Source organism: Elephantulus edwardii, unplaced genomic scaffold (assembly GCF_000299155.1).
Source record: "Elephantulus edwardii isolate Elephantulus edwardi_28Jun2011 unplaced genomic scaffold, EleEdw1.0 scaffold00324, whole genome shotgun sequence".
In the NCBI taxonomy this organism is placed as follows: domain Eukaryota; kingdom Metazoa; phylum Chordata; class Mammalia; order Macroscelidea; family Macroscelididae; genus Elephantulus; species Elephantulus edwardii.
This window is the reverse complement of record NW_006400074.1, coordinates 1,511,791-1,526,325: the sequence shown is the minus strand read 5'-3', so window position 1 is coordinate 1,526,325 and position 14,535 is coordinate 1,511,791. Positions and strand designations below refer to the sequence as shown.

Below are 14,535 nucleotides of genomic sequence, written 5' to 3'. Positions count from 1 at the left end.
GTCCATCCTTCTCCCTCAGAAAAACTGGTGGAATTGAACTTGCATGGCTTTAGGTTTGCAGTGCAGCTTCCTACCCACTTGGCCACACGTAAACCTTATGCCCACTAAGATGCTATTGTTGTTGTTGTTAAATGCTGTTGAGTCGAGCATGACTCATAGTGACCGTATGAACAAAAGACCTGAACCATGTTCTTTAACTATCATCTTTTCTCTGAAGTCATAAGAGTTTCCAGAGGCATATTGTTTAAGAAGTGGATGCTACTCCTGCTTCCAATACTTTCTTAATCTGGGAACACCACCACTGTCCACCATAGGTAACCATTATAGCATTTGACACACCAGTGGCACAGAGTTCAGCATCACAGCAACCCCAACAATGTTCATCCCAAACACAGTTAACACCAGGTCTGAGGACCCAATCGCCTTTCAAATACAAGGCCTGCCCACTAAGTCCTGGTTACCTTTAATCAAGAGGCTTCCAGCCCACAGCTCATTGTTTGCTAAATCCAGTCAGCTCATATAGGATTGTCAACAAAAAAAAAAACAACCAACCCTAAACCAAAACAAGTGAACCCACCTTCTAGAAGGGGGAGGAAACTACTATGATTGAGGTAATTTTGAATCTATTTTTATCTAATTTTGTTATTTGCCTTACTTCCTTATTGTGTCTTTGGAAGGTGAATCAAGTCTAACTTCCACTGTTTCATATATGTGTTACTTTAAAGACAGATGGTAACCAGTGAGCCCTGGGCTTATGTGGTGGCCCCAAATAAGTCATTGTATGATTTGTAGTGATTTTATATAGGTCCTAAGATATAAGTAGACTATATGCCTTGCTTCTTGCTGACCCAGAAAATCCTTGCATGGATCCTGTATCTTCAGAACTTTGGGACACTTTTTAAACACAGAATGTTTCTTTTTTTTTTCAGTGATTTGCAAACCTATACCCCAAAATCAGCAGATAATCTTTATCACTAAATATATATTTCACAAAATTCTAGGAATTGGCACCCATCCAGAACGTGACACATTACTGAAAGTGATTAGTGTCAGTGTTTCTTGCTTGCCCGTGTGTTTGTCAGGATATCAGATAATTCCCAGTGATGATTTCTTGACTGATTTTGTGCTTCTCTGAAAAGCTGCTAATTCTAAAAGTAGTGACTGTTGGAGAGGTACCTGATGAGGCTAAGCCACTGCTGAGCTTACCTCCTAGGCAAGAATTGAAAGCCTCTCACATCCTCAAAACTACTGAAAACCAGCTAGTGTTTCAAACTTGGTGGAATCTTGCTTAAAACCCAATCTAACTTTAGGAGTCATCTTACAGGAAATCAAAAGTCATTCTTGGTTCAGCCACAGCCAAAAACCTTGCAGAAAATTCTCTGATGAGGTCCTCCAGGTACAACCGAGAAGAAGGTAAGCACATCTGAAAAGCACCTTGGTTCCAACACAGATTGGCTGATTCGTATTCTGGTCTTTCATATATGGACATTTGAAGGAATGTTAATTATATAGTCAAGCTGATTGATGAGCAGATGAAATGCCTAACTATGAATAAAAATGAGGAAATTTACCAGGAAATTAATAGCCCAAAACAAAGCTGGATATTATTTAATTGAGTATTTGAGGACTTCTAAAAAGCAGCTCATTAGTGATCTTTCAACACTGCCCTGGTGGCACATTGGTGAAGCAGAAAGTTGGCAGTTCAAACCCACCGTCCTGCTGTGTGGGAGAAGGATGTGGCAGCCTATGTCAGTAAGACCAGCCTTTGAGGCCCCTCACTGTGGCTGGTCCTGTGCTCCAGCCTCAGAGTCCCCACCCCCACCCTGTGTTCCACGCTCACCAAGGTTTGAAAAGACTCAGTGGCCTGGCAATGTGCTTCATGCCTTGTTATTTACATTTTGAAAAGCATTTCTGTCTCAGTCTGTATGTCTGCTACTACTATGCATAAGATGGGCATAGAATGAAGGCTCTCGCCATGTCTCTGCCACTAGCTGGCAGTGTCTCCTTCCCAGCCCAGCTCCTTCTTCTGTTAATGAAAACAGAAGACTAAGTAGTGTTCTGAGATCCTTTAGACTCTGCCAGCTTGAGACAAGTTGGTTAGCTGACCTTCCTTGTACAGACTATGGTGCCATCCTTACTACCTTTCCTTGTGATCATTCTGTCCCTATATTGTAGCTGGGCTTCTGTATCTGATCTTTTTCTTCCGCAATGTGAACAATCCACTGTGATTTATATGGCTTTGAAAGTGATGTTTTATTGGACATGCATAAACTAGTGGGCCAAATGATAATGAATAAAACCGTAAGCTCTGACTTCCTTCAGATTTGAACAATTAAGAGAAGCATATGGAAGCTAGAGTATAAATTGAAATAAAACCTGAAACCTTTTTCACAGAGAGGTGAGTTGTGGAACATGGCAAATATCAAGAGTAAGACCGCTTATTAATAGTGAGGTTGGCCACATGCAGTCTTTCTGTTGAATGGGATTATTGAGCAGGAGAGGTCACAGCTTCTAATAATGTAGCAGTGAAAGGCTTATCACTTGTCTGTCTTGTTTGGAAAACATGCACACCATTACTTTTGGGGAAACTTACTCAATTCTTAGGACCCCAGGTAATGCAAGGTTGAGTTCTAACCATAAGTTGATGGTTCAGACCCACTTCTGTTCTGCAAGAGAGATGAGGAAGCCCCCTTCCACAGAGACTTGCAGTCCTGGAGCCCCTCTCCTGTCAGGTCCCTGAGAGTCAGAATCCACTTGATGGAAGTGCATTTGGCCCAAGTTGCACACTCAGTTCTTCTTCTGTTTATTATGTGACTCCAGTAAGCATTTGCAGGCAGCTTCTAACAGTGAGATCGTGAGAAACACTTGATATCTTTGCCTTGTTCACTGTGTTTCTGAAGTGGAATGGCTCAGATTCAGTTATGTTTAGATTGCACCCCTGATGCTTTGCACTGACCCCACCCCGCGAAGTGAGCAGCATGGCGGCAGATCACACACAGACTCTCTCTGGACTAGTGTCTAACCTCATGTGTGCTCTCCTGTGACTTGCCCTGACGTCAGCTCTGTGTGCCTGTCTGCCACATGTGTGTCATTCTGACAGCTCCAGTGTGTCCCAGCTGCCTAGCTCGGTGGCTGTCATTGAAAGGGAGAGTTAAGAAGTTGGGCATAGATTTTAGGATCACTGAGTTGTCCTTTCCAGCTTTTGTAGCATAAAGGCTGATGCAGAAACTGGGGCCCTGGTGGAGGGGAGCCAGTTCTCATGGGCATTTATTTTCATGAAGTTTCTGGGCAGAACTCACAACACATCTGCCTGACTGCCACTGGGATTTTATTTACCCTCAAGAGACACTCATCCTCTCATGTCCTTATTCCAAGAAGCATAATCCTTTCATTTACACACCACTATTCTTTTAATGATTTAATTTTGAATTTATGACATTAGCTGCATAGAAACTATAATCCTAAAGAACTGTGGCTGCCTCCTGCCCCCAATGCTCAGTCTTGACTGTTTTGCTTCGGAAGCATCCCTTATTGCCTTTAAGATGTGTGTGCTGTATTAATATTTCCTTTTACACGTCTTGGCTTTGGGGACAGTGGGGGGAAACTCTAGCTAACTGTTGCGTCCTGGCCGTCTCTACTTCACCAGCGCACTTGTTCACTGGTGAAGGTATAGAGTAGAGGGAACCCAATAACATTTTAGCATTTTCTTTCTTCAAAATCCCTTGACTTCCAAGCACATGTAGGAAGTAAAACAAAAGGGATAAAGCATGTTGGCCATTTTCTGGGTACTAGCTTTTCCTTGTGGGACAGTGTAATCTGTTAATTCTTGTGTTTGTAAACTAAGATCATGTTGCATTAAGTAACTCCTTGACTAGCTTTTCCCTCCCCGTTTCTATTTTCACAGCTCCATGGTCTCTGTCAGCTAGCAGAGTCTTTGGTGGAAGAAAGACAGCCCAGCCCTTGCCATGATTGGAAACTACAGCCATTTCTAGATGAAAGGGGGAATAATGTAAAGGAGGAAAAGCTCTTTCTCAAGAGTCACATTGTTTCCTTTCACCCCCACTGTTTCATACAGAGTAATTACAATCAAGTCTGTTTACCTTGTTGCTATGTATTGGAATCAGCTCACTGCATGATCAAAGATGATCCTTTTCCCCCCTCAGAAGATTCAGCAGTCTTTTATTTGGAATATAAAATGAAGTTTTTGTGACAAAATAGTCTGATGTGAAAAAAAAATAAATAAAATAAACATAACTAGAGTGTTAAGAGACAGCAGTGGCAGAGTGAGCCCAGAGTGTTGGAAAAGGCAACACTTGCCTGTGTTTTGCTTTTTGGAGTTTATTTGAATGCTTTTTTTTTAATGCAGTAAACTGATAGACATGAAATTGACCCTATTTATAGCAAAATAAGAAGCCACTTGTATGATCTTGTTCCAAAAAAGTTAGAAAGTTCTGCCTCATTTTTTGATTGGTCTTTTTCAGGCTGGAGTCTGACTTAATGACCTCATCTGAAGCAAAACCACCCCTAAACCTTGCTTTGTTTCCAAAATCACTATTGGGATCAAGGCATAGAGTAATAAAGAATGTAGTTAAATGATGTAAGAATGCATAGTGACGATACCAAATAACTGGAAACTAATAAACAGTAACTACAACAAAAGCCTCATGAATAAGACTTAACCTGAAAATATAAAGATGTCTAGTCCAGGTTACATTATTCAGCGAGATCCAGAATTCAGACTATGATTTCAAACCTTTGGAAGGACATGCTTCCAATTCAGCAACGTCCATCAAACAGAAACCTGCCATTTTCATGTGAAGAACTGATACACACAATAAAGCTCCAAACTATGTTATCCAAAGGATAAGACAATACTTGTTGGCCAATAAAAAAAGGAAGATTGTTATTGTTATGTGCCGTCAGGTTACCTACGACTCAAAGTGAGCCTATGTACAACAGCTCTGAACCCTGCTCTATCTTGAGCCAATCTCATTGTCTTGGACAGACTGAATCCCATTTATCCAGTCACTGAGTCAATCCATCTCACCCAGGCTCTTCCTCTCCTGCACTGTCCCTCTACCCTCCCAAGCATGATGTCCATCTCCAAGGACTGATCCTTCCTTACAACATGCCCAAAGTATGTCAGACAGAGCTTCAGAATTCTTACCTCCAAGGAGCCTCCTGGTTTCACCAGGAAAGAAAAGGAAGATTAGGAACAGGAATTTTCTTTAAACTCAGGAAGACCTTTGGGATGCCAAAGGACAAAGCACAGAATCACGAGAAAAATCTTGGTTTGGCAAGAGAAAGCAGAGATGTTGCTGTCTTCTCTCTGACATGGATTTAGACCTTGTCAGAATTGCCCAAGTAAATCAGAAACTTACACTCAGGGAGACTTCCACCTCCAACCGAGAATGCTTAGAATGAATTAAAATGACTTTGCCAGTTGTTTTCAAATACATATGAAAAACACATCTCAACTTAACAGCCATATCTACGTTCCATAGTTGGATCCTCTTTACTCTGGGTGCTGTGGAATATCTTTATTTGTAAGAATTTGAAAGTACTAAATAAATGTGTTGCTGTTTAGAAGAGTGTATTGCCTGGTTTTTAATCACTGGCCATGTTTATAAGGTTTCTATATTATTTTATTTTAGAAATTTTTAGTGAAAGTAGTTTCAAAAGCTTAAAGACAAGTCAAAGAACTAAAATTTGAAGCTTATGTAAGATTAATTTTAAATATAAGTTGTAGATAAAATGCTAATTTGGAATAATAAGAAAATTTTATAGATTCATTACTAGAATAAGAGGAGAAAAGTGCATAAATTAATTTTTAAAGTATATCTCCAAGGTATCAGAAAATGGTTTACAGAATTGGAATTAATTGTTTTATTGAAATATTAAAAACAAATATATTTCTTAATTGAATTTATTCAAGGTTTGGTTTTCCCCCCCTTAATTACAGTGTTTAGGTATAAAATAGAGTTGTATTAAAAATATTAATCTTAAAAAAATTAATCTTTCCCCCTTCTAGAATACCCTTCTAAAGTAATCCACCTTTATTGTGATTATTTTTTTCTGTATTTTCCTTTTTTTTTTATACAAACACACACACACACACACACACACACGCACACACGTTCTTCTACTTTGTACATCATTCTTTGTCAGTTTGAAGTAATCTGGCTTTGCTGTGATGCTGAACCTTGTATCATTATCATTGGAGTGTCAAATGCCATAATGGTTTCCCATTGTGGACAGTGTTTGGTCGCGCTCCCAGTTGTAAAAGAGATTTGAAAGCAGGAGTGGCATCCACATCCTAAACCACATGCCTATAGAAACTCTATGAACTTGGAGATACGACAATAGCTATGGAAAGGCATTAAGTCTTTATTCGTAGAGTCACTGTGAATCATGCTCAACTCTATGGCAATCAGCAACAACAATATATATATGGTTAGTTTTTCTATTTTCTGTGCAAGTGGCATAATAATTTACATAATACTTGTCCCCTTTGTTTTTTACTAAGATACACACACACACACACATATATATATGTATGTATATATATATATATATATATATATGTATATATATATATGAAATCTAACTCATTTTAATAGCTGCATAGTGCTCCAGAGGAGTGTCACATTACTACCAAAAGAACAGATAGGTCTTGGCAAAGTGTAGCTAGATTTCTCCTTGGAGGCAAGGTTGATGAAGCTTCATCTTATATACTTTGGGCATATTGCTAGGAGAGGCTGTTCCTTGGAAAGAGATGCCATGCTTGGCAAGATAGAGGGTCAGCAAAAGAGAGAAAGACCTCAGTGAGATGATTGACACAGTGACTGCAGCAATAGGCTCAAGTGTGTCAGAGGGATGAGGATGCTTCAGGAGAGGACACGCTTCAGATCTGTTGTTCATAGAGTTACTATGGGTCATTCTTGATATGAAGGCACCCTACAACAAGAGTGTTCAAATACTGTCTTATTGATAGGTATCAAGATTATATTCTCTAGATATTTTCCCTCCTCTACAAGTAATATCTATTATTATTATTGTATTATTGTTTTTAATTTTAATGAAAATTTACAGAGACTTTTCCCCATTCATTCATTGTTGCACTTTTCTCTCTGCCCACCTTCCCCCAGCCCCCAGTTCGCTCTTCTCTTTGAAAAGTGAAAGAAAAATTCTTTCATGTTGTACAATCCCTCCCCCAAAGTCCACTCCACTATGCAGCCTTTTTCTGGACACCTGTACAAGTAAAATCTTAATAAAAATCCTAGTTCATGTTGCTTATATAGTGATACATTTAGTGGCATCCATGTACTAAATAACATGCCTCCAGAAACTCTATGAACTTTGATAAACGTCGACAGTTGTAGAAGAGTCAGGCCTTTTGTTTATAGGCTCGCTGTGAGTCGTGCTTGACACAAAGGCAATCAACAACAACGACATTTGTTTGATTATAGGATAAGGTCATGAACATATGATTCCTGCATTCCATAGTATGTATAAATATATCTTAATAGCTGTTACTTGATGACTTACCTTAGTTGTGGCATTTTATTCTTGATCACTGTTGGATGCACGCACTCATTTCTACATAGCATTAGCAGCTGTGAGAGTTTTAATCTAACTTTTTGACCATTTGTTGTGAGATGCCATCAAGTCAGCTCTGACTTGTAGTGACCTGTGTACAATAGAACAAAACCCTGCCCAATCGTGCCCCCTCCTCACAGTCTTTACTGTGCAGCCCATGGCTGCAGTGGCTGCATCAGTCCATCTCAGGAGGGTCTTCCTCTCCTTTGCTCACCCTTTACTTTTCCAAACATGATGTCCTTTTCCAAGGACTAGTTTCTCCTGACAACATGTTCACAGTATGAGCATTGCCTCACACTGTTGTCTCTGAGGAGCACTCCCAGCTGCTCTGCTCTCCAGTGTTTGGTTTATGACAGTCTAATGGATATTTTATACTCTTCACCAGCGCATCACAATTCATTCTTTTTTTTTTTCACAATTCATTCTTCTGTGGTCTTCTCTAGTCATTATCCAACTTTCACATACATGTGAAACATTTGAAATTACCGTGGCTTGGGCAAATCAGCTCTCAAGGGTCTCTTAAAGGTAATAAAAGAGCAAGCATGTCAGTTTTGGGGGGGACGTGTATGTGGTTTTTCCTAATGAATGCAGCATGTCAGTTTGAAGAATGCCTGATCCAAGCCATGGTATTTTCTATTTCTTCGTATGCATGCTGAAGTTGGACAATGAGTAAGGAAGCTAAAAGAATTGATGTCTTTGAATTGTGATATTGGAGAAGAACGTTGAATATGTTGTGAACTGCCAAAAGAACAAACAAATCTGTCTTGGAGGAAGTGCAGCCAAGGGCAAAGATATATTGCACATGTCAGGAGGAGTCAGTCCTTGGGGAAAGGACTTCATGGTGGTAAAATGCAGAGGATCAGTGAAAGAGAGGAAGACCCTCAATGTGATGCACTGTCACAATGACAGCCACAGAAAACTAGTGGAAACCTGAGAGTGGCACAGGATAGGGGAGTAGAGTGGCTATCCTGAGGGTAGCACAGGATAGGGGAGCAGGGTGGAAACCTGAGGGTGGCACCAGGATAGGGGAGCAGGGTGGGAAGCCTGAGGGTGGCACAGGATAGGGCAAGGCTTTGATCTGTTGTTTACACAGTTACTGTGAGTCATTGAAACTCAATAGCACCTCACAACAACATGTTTGTCACAATATCTCATGGGTCTTTTGACATTATCATCTGTTAGCCTTATGGAAAATTTTGTATTATTATCCAGTTTAATCTGTTTTTCCTTTATGCCTTCTGAGTTTTCTGGTTTTGTTTAACATCTCACCTCAATTTTATACAAGTAAATTCTTGTATTTTATTCATACTTTCTCATTCAACCCACATACTCAGATATTTGATATTTTTCAGTCTCATGGTATGTATAGATTTTTTTTCTCCCATACTAATAGGTATTCATACCGATACCATTGATTGCCTACTGAATTGAAATACCACCTGTCCAAATTCACTGATAGTCAGAGAAATCTCCCCAAATATACCCACATCTCTTTTTCTCTCTTCGTTTCACACTAAAATATATTCGTAGTTTATTAAAGAGTGTTTATTATTTTTTAGTCCTTTTAGTGGGTTTTTTAAATAAATTTTTTATTTTTATTTATTTTTTTTAATTTCAATGAACATCTACAGAAATTTTGGAATTCCATTCATTCATTGTTGCACTTTTCTCCCCGTCCACTCCCCACCCCCGTTCGCTCCTCTCCTTGAAAAGCAAAAGAAAAACTCCTTCATTGGTACACAATCCGCCCTGCACACCCCCCCACCCCCACCCCAAATATAATCCACTCTGCAAACCTCAACTTAGCCTTTTAAATTTCAAATTGTCATTTTTTGTATGCTCGCATTTTCTAGAATTTTATTGCATGCTCAAGGTACATGCAACAAAGACTTAATTCTGTGTCCTGTTAAAACTTAAAAAAAATTCTCTCTTGAATGTAGTAATGCTTTATAAGTTTTATCTGTGTATCCCCTACTACTTTTCTTTAAAAATAAATTAAAATTATAAGTGTATTAAGACCTAATATTGTCCCAAGATCAGTGTCTGTAGATTATGAACAGATCCTCTCACTTTGCCTGACTACTCTTAGAATCTTCTCAGATCTCAAATTAGGGAAGGCTCTGTCAAGTAAATCTGTTATGTCTCCAGAGACGGAGAAGTTCACACAGGGCGCAGAGTCATTAGCTGCCTAATAGGGGATCCGTCTGTGTCCAGAGTCTTCGTTGTCTGCTGGCACTGACTGATAACTGACTGATAACTTCGTTGTCTGCTGGCACTGACTCTCTGTGTCAGGTCTTGTTTGGCTCGTTTTCCTTCTGTAGCACATGTGAGGCTTTTTCTGCTCTCAGGAAATTTTTATCCTGACAATTTATCCTTTTGTCTGGAATAAATCATATCCTAACTGTCCTAGGCCAAAGCTGAGTGCCATTGAGGTGACTCTGACTTGTGCTGATATCCGTGTGTCAAAGGACCCCTCAGTGCTTTCAGAGACTGAGTTTTTTTAAAAAAGTACTTCTAGGTGGACTCAAACCACCTACCTTTTGTTTAGCAAGCAGTAGCATTAGCTGCAGCCCATCATAACTTCATGCCGGGATCCTTTGCAGCTGAAGATTTTGCACATCTCTGTGTTTCTCATGTGTCTCTCCATCCCGATTATCTATCTACTGTAGGGGACATTACTAGGATTTTCTCGTATCCTTCATCATCATTGTTTGTAGAAAGAATCTGGCTATGAGCTCTTGGTATTTTCCTTTTTTTTTTTTCCTTCCATGCTGTGTAACAGAGGCTCTTCAAAGGCTAAGGCGTGTAGATTTTATCCTTTTCTTGTTTTCTGTATGCAAACAAGATTTTCAGTACACATTTCTTGGTTATTTTCTTTGGGATTTGGAAATTAAGATACTTATGTTCAAGTTGTCACTATAACCTGTGTGTCTGTATTATTGCCTGTATTGTTAGAAGAAATTCAGAGGATAATTCTTAACACCCGAGAGAGAGGATATTTTCCAAATTCCTAGAGTAGCACATTAATTCATCCATGTTGTGCATAAGAATAAAGAATATTTTGAGAAATTTGCATTCGAGGTAAAAGAATGAACAAATCCAAGGAGGCTAGAACAGGAAAAGGGAAAAATTTGAGATTTCGAGGTTGGTCCAAAAGCCAAATGTATAGAAGGGGGCCATAGGAAACACCTGAGTTCCCCTGGAAAAGACACTGGTAATTTTAAGCAAATTATTGATGTGACTTTATAAATATTAATCTACTAATTGGGGAGCTCTGGTGGCCTATAGCATAGGGAGTTGCACCACTAACCCAAAGGCCACGCCTCCCTGGTGGTTCAGGTCCACCAGCAGCTCCGTAGGAGAAAGATGAGCAGTTTTTCCCAGCGTGATTTACAGCCTCAGAGAGCCAGAGGAGGATCAGCCAGGAGTCAGTTCCTGTTTGATGGCAGGGAATTCAAGTTCAAGCTGTCCGGTTCCAGCTTACAGCAACCCTCCAATATGTCTGTGAGGCTGTCAATCTTAAAAGGGAGGGACCATCCATCTTTCTCCTGTGGAACCACCAGGGTTGCAAACTGCTGGAGACTCTGCGCCTTTTAATTAATAGGAGTGTAACTTGCTACAGACTATGCCACCAGAACCCAAGCACTGGTGTGATGTAGTGTTGCCACACGTACTGAAAAGTTAGTGTTTCACGCTGAGCAAGGGGCACCTTAGAAGAAAAGCCTGGCAGTCTACTTCTGAAACAAAAGCAGCCACTGAGAATGCTGTGGAACAGGAATTCTGGGGCGAGCTCTGGTGGCCTAGTGGCAAGAAGCTGCACTGCAATCCTAGAGGTGTGCAGTTCAAATCCACCAGATGCTCTGCTGAAGGAGGGACAATCTCCTCCTGTACCGGTCAGATCTGATTTGACGGTACACACACAAAAGATAATTTAAAAAAAAAAAAAAGACTAATTCTGGCACCCAGGGGACTGACAGCAGTCACAGTCGACTCAATGTCAATTGATTTGATGTAGGGGTTTTCATGAACATTTGAGTACATGTGCTTGGATCTCAATAAAGTGATGGCATGGATAAAGTAGGTAATGTGGAAATGTTCACATGTGAAGAATCTATTACTGAACAAGGATAGCAATGAACCCTAGACATGAAACAAAGTTTTAATAGAACAAAGAATTTCAGGCATGCATGCATGAGCACGTTTGAGTTATAAGACCACAGACATGCAGCTGGACCTGCTCTGGCGCTACAGCGTTTCTCCTGACCACACTGTTTCACTCGGATGTGAGCTGCCACTTCTGAAAAGCAGGATTTTGCTTAAAAATAAAAGCAATGGAGTAAGAGCTTGTAATGTTTTTAAAATATATTTAAACTAATTTTTAGGGAGGAATACTGTCAACATTATTCTTTTTTAGAAATTCTGGTTGCCTACTGGTAAGAACCTGTACTGCCATCCTGAATACATAAGGTTCAAACCCGCCAGCTGCTCTGAAGGAGAAGGATGGGCAATCTCCTCTGTGTGATTAACTGCCTCTGAAAACCTGCCAGAGGGTCAGCTATGGGTCGGTACTCAACAACGTAGCTCTTGCAGAAAATTTGACAAGTGCTTGGCAAGTTGAGCTGGATTTGCATCTCCATCTAATAGCCGTAGATCTTCTTTTTTAGTTTTTCATTAGACATGAAGGGAGAGTAACTTAACGGAGTTTTAGAAAAATTAATGTAGATGTTTTAAATAGACCTTGTTAGGTGCCATCTAGTTAGTTCTAATTCATAGTGACTCTGTATCCAGCAGAACAATCCAGTGTCCGTCCTGTGTCAGCTTCAGTCACTGATGTAGCTGAGCCTTGTGTCAGTTCTTGCAGCCACTGTGATGGTCAATGTCAAGGGTCTTCCTCTTCTGACCTTTGCTTTCCTGGGCGTGATGTCCTTCTCCAGGGATTGATCTCTCCTGATAATATGGCCAAAGTAAGCAAGACAGAGGCCACCTCTTCTAAGGAATATTCTGGCTGCGTTCTTGTAAGACAGATTTGTACGTTCTTCTGGCAATTCATGATATATTCAATATTCCTCACCAACACCATAATTCAAAGACATTAATTCTTCATTCTCAACTTACTTAATGTTCAATTTGTACATGCATATAAAGCAACTGAGAAAACCATAGCTGGAATAAGAAACACCTTAGTCCTTAAAGTGACATCTTTGCTCTTTAATACTGTAAAGAGAGCTTTTGTTGCAGAGTTGGCCAATGAATTATGATGTTTGCTTTTTTTTATTACAAACAAATTCTTTCATGGCTCAGTGTATATACAGTGAGAGTGCATCATACACATACTTAACATGTTGAAATTCGTTATTATTACAGTTATACATGGTGCAGTAAGATAAAAGCATGCTTCATTTTTTGTTTCAATTTAGATTCCAAAACGAGTCATCTATTTCATCAGAGGTATACCTGAAGACCATAATTTCCCTATGGCTAAATGCCATAGGAGAAGTATTTAATTAGAGGTTGGCATGCTTAGTTCTACTTACAAAGCCACGTTAGCTATATATGTCAGTGATGTAAGGAATTTTCATGGCTCATCTGACTATACATAAACTTTTCTCTTACAGGCTAACCCAACAGCTGCATTAGTCAATAGCAAGTTACCTTCCTTTATTTAATGACTTTGTTAGGATAAAACTGATTATATGGTTAAATAATGTTTTCTTTTTTAAAGTGTACTTTGTTTTTCAATTTCCTACTGTTTTTTGAGTCAAAGTTTCTTCTAGGGCATATTATGACTCTTTCATTCAAGCATTTGAACACAATTTGTTTTATTTTATTAATTTACAATACCTACAATGTCTGATCCTCCTCTGCTGTATGTTCTCATTCCTTTCCCTTATCTTATGCTATGACTATTTTGATAGAATGTGGAGTCCTTATTCTTTTTTGGAACAGAGGAAATATATAATGTTGGGACTGTTGCTGGTTGACTCCAACCAATTCTGAGATAGATTGAAGAAAGATATTGAAGCCTATTTATGATTAAAGTATTGCTAAAATCAATAGAAATCTTAATAATTATTTTTGTGTATTTTACTTTGAGACTTTGTGACTTCTGCTACCTTCCTTCTCATATATGCACATAAATTGCTGTTATGTAAATGGTAGGTATTTCATCCAGTAAGCTTTCTAATCAACTAAATAATTTATGGGATTTTCTCATATTCACTGAGTATACTAGCTAAGCTGACGAATTGTTTAAAATACTGTCTTTAGATGTTTGAATACTGGAAATAGATTTCTGAAGCTTTGTTTATGATCTAAATGAATCTTCTTTATGATTTGGTATTATTAATCACGGGGTAACGAAGATTATTGAAGGGAATGCTTCAACAATATGCAGAATCTCTCATTTTATTCTTAATAAATTATCAATGAATGGAATAAACATTAGTTTTTCACAATGGTCTTTCTTCAGGTAGTGCTGTGAGCTTCTCTACAAGCCAGTCTAGTACCAGGTCACTAACTGGACCAGTAAGGAAGGGGTCCATCTGCTTATAACCTTCCTGAGAACAGATGGGATGGGAAGAGGAGAAATTTCCCCCCTGTCTGTACCTAAGGTGATTTCTTCCTGTGTGTGTCAAAAATGGAAAAATAGAAAAACCAACCCCCAATTTCTGACACACCTCAGATATTTATTTCTCCTAAAGCAGTCTTTGATTTCCTGCATTTATGGCATGCTTTCCACTCCAAGAAGAGGCTGTGGAAGCCAGAGTAAATGTGTAAAGTATATCAAGTGTTTTGAATTGTTTCACTTAAATATATTCTCTTCATATTGTTAAAGAACAAAAGGAGGAAATTTACTGAATTAGATACATTCAACCACAGAACCATATGACTAGTTAGGTCAGTTTCAAAACAATCAGTAAATAAGTATTTTAAGCC

At 39.1% G+C, this 14,535-nt stretch overlaps 1 protein-coding gene across 2 annotated transcripts in view; it reads left to right on the top strand.

Moving 5' to 3' along the window:
- SPECC1 (sperm antigen with calponin homology and coiled-coil domains 1) overlaps nucleotides 1-14,535 on the top strand; it is a 291,889-nt gene that overhangs the window by 163,108 nt on the left and 114,246 nt on the right. Inside the window, exon 7 of one of the 2 annotated variants that reach the window (XM_006901389.1) lies at nucleotides 6,895-6,912. The exons of the other annotated variant lie outside the window; for it this stretch is intronic. Within the exon in view, the coding sequence (XP_006901451.1) occupies nucleotides 6,895-6,912 (18 nt within the window). The remainder of the gene's footprint in view (nucleotides 1-6,894; nucleotides 6,913-14,535) is intronic. 2 annotated transcript variants of the gene reach the window in all.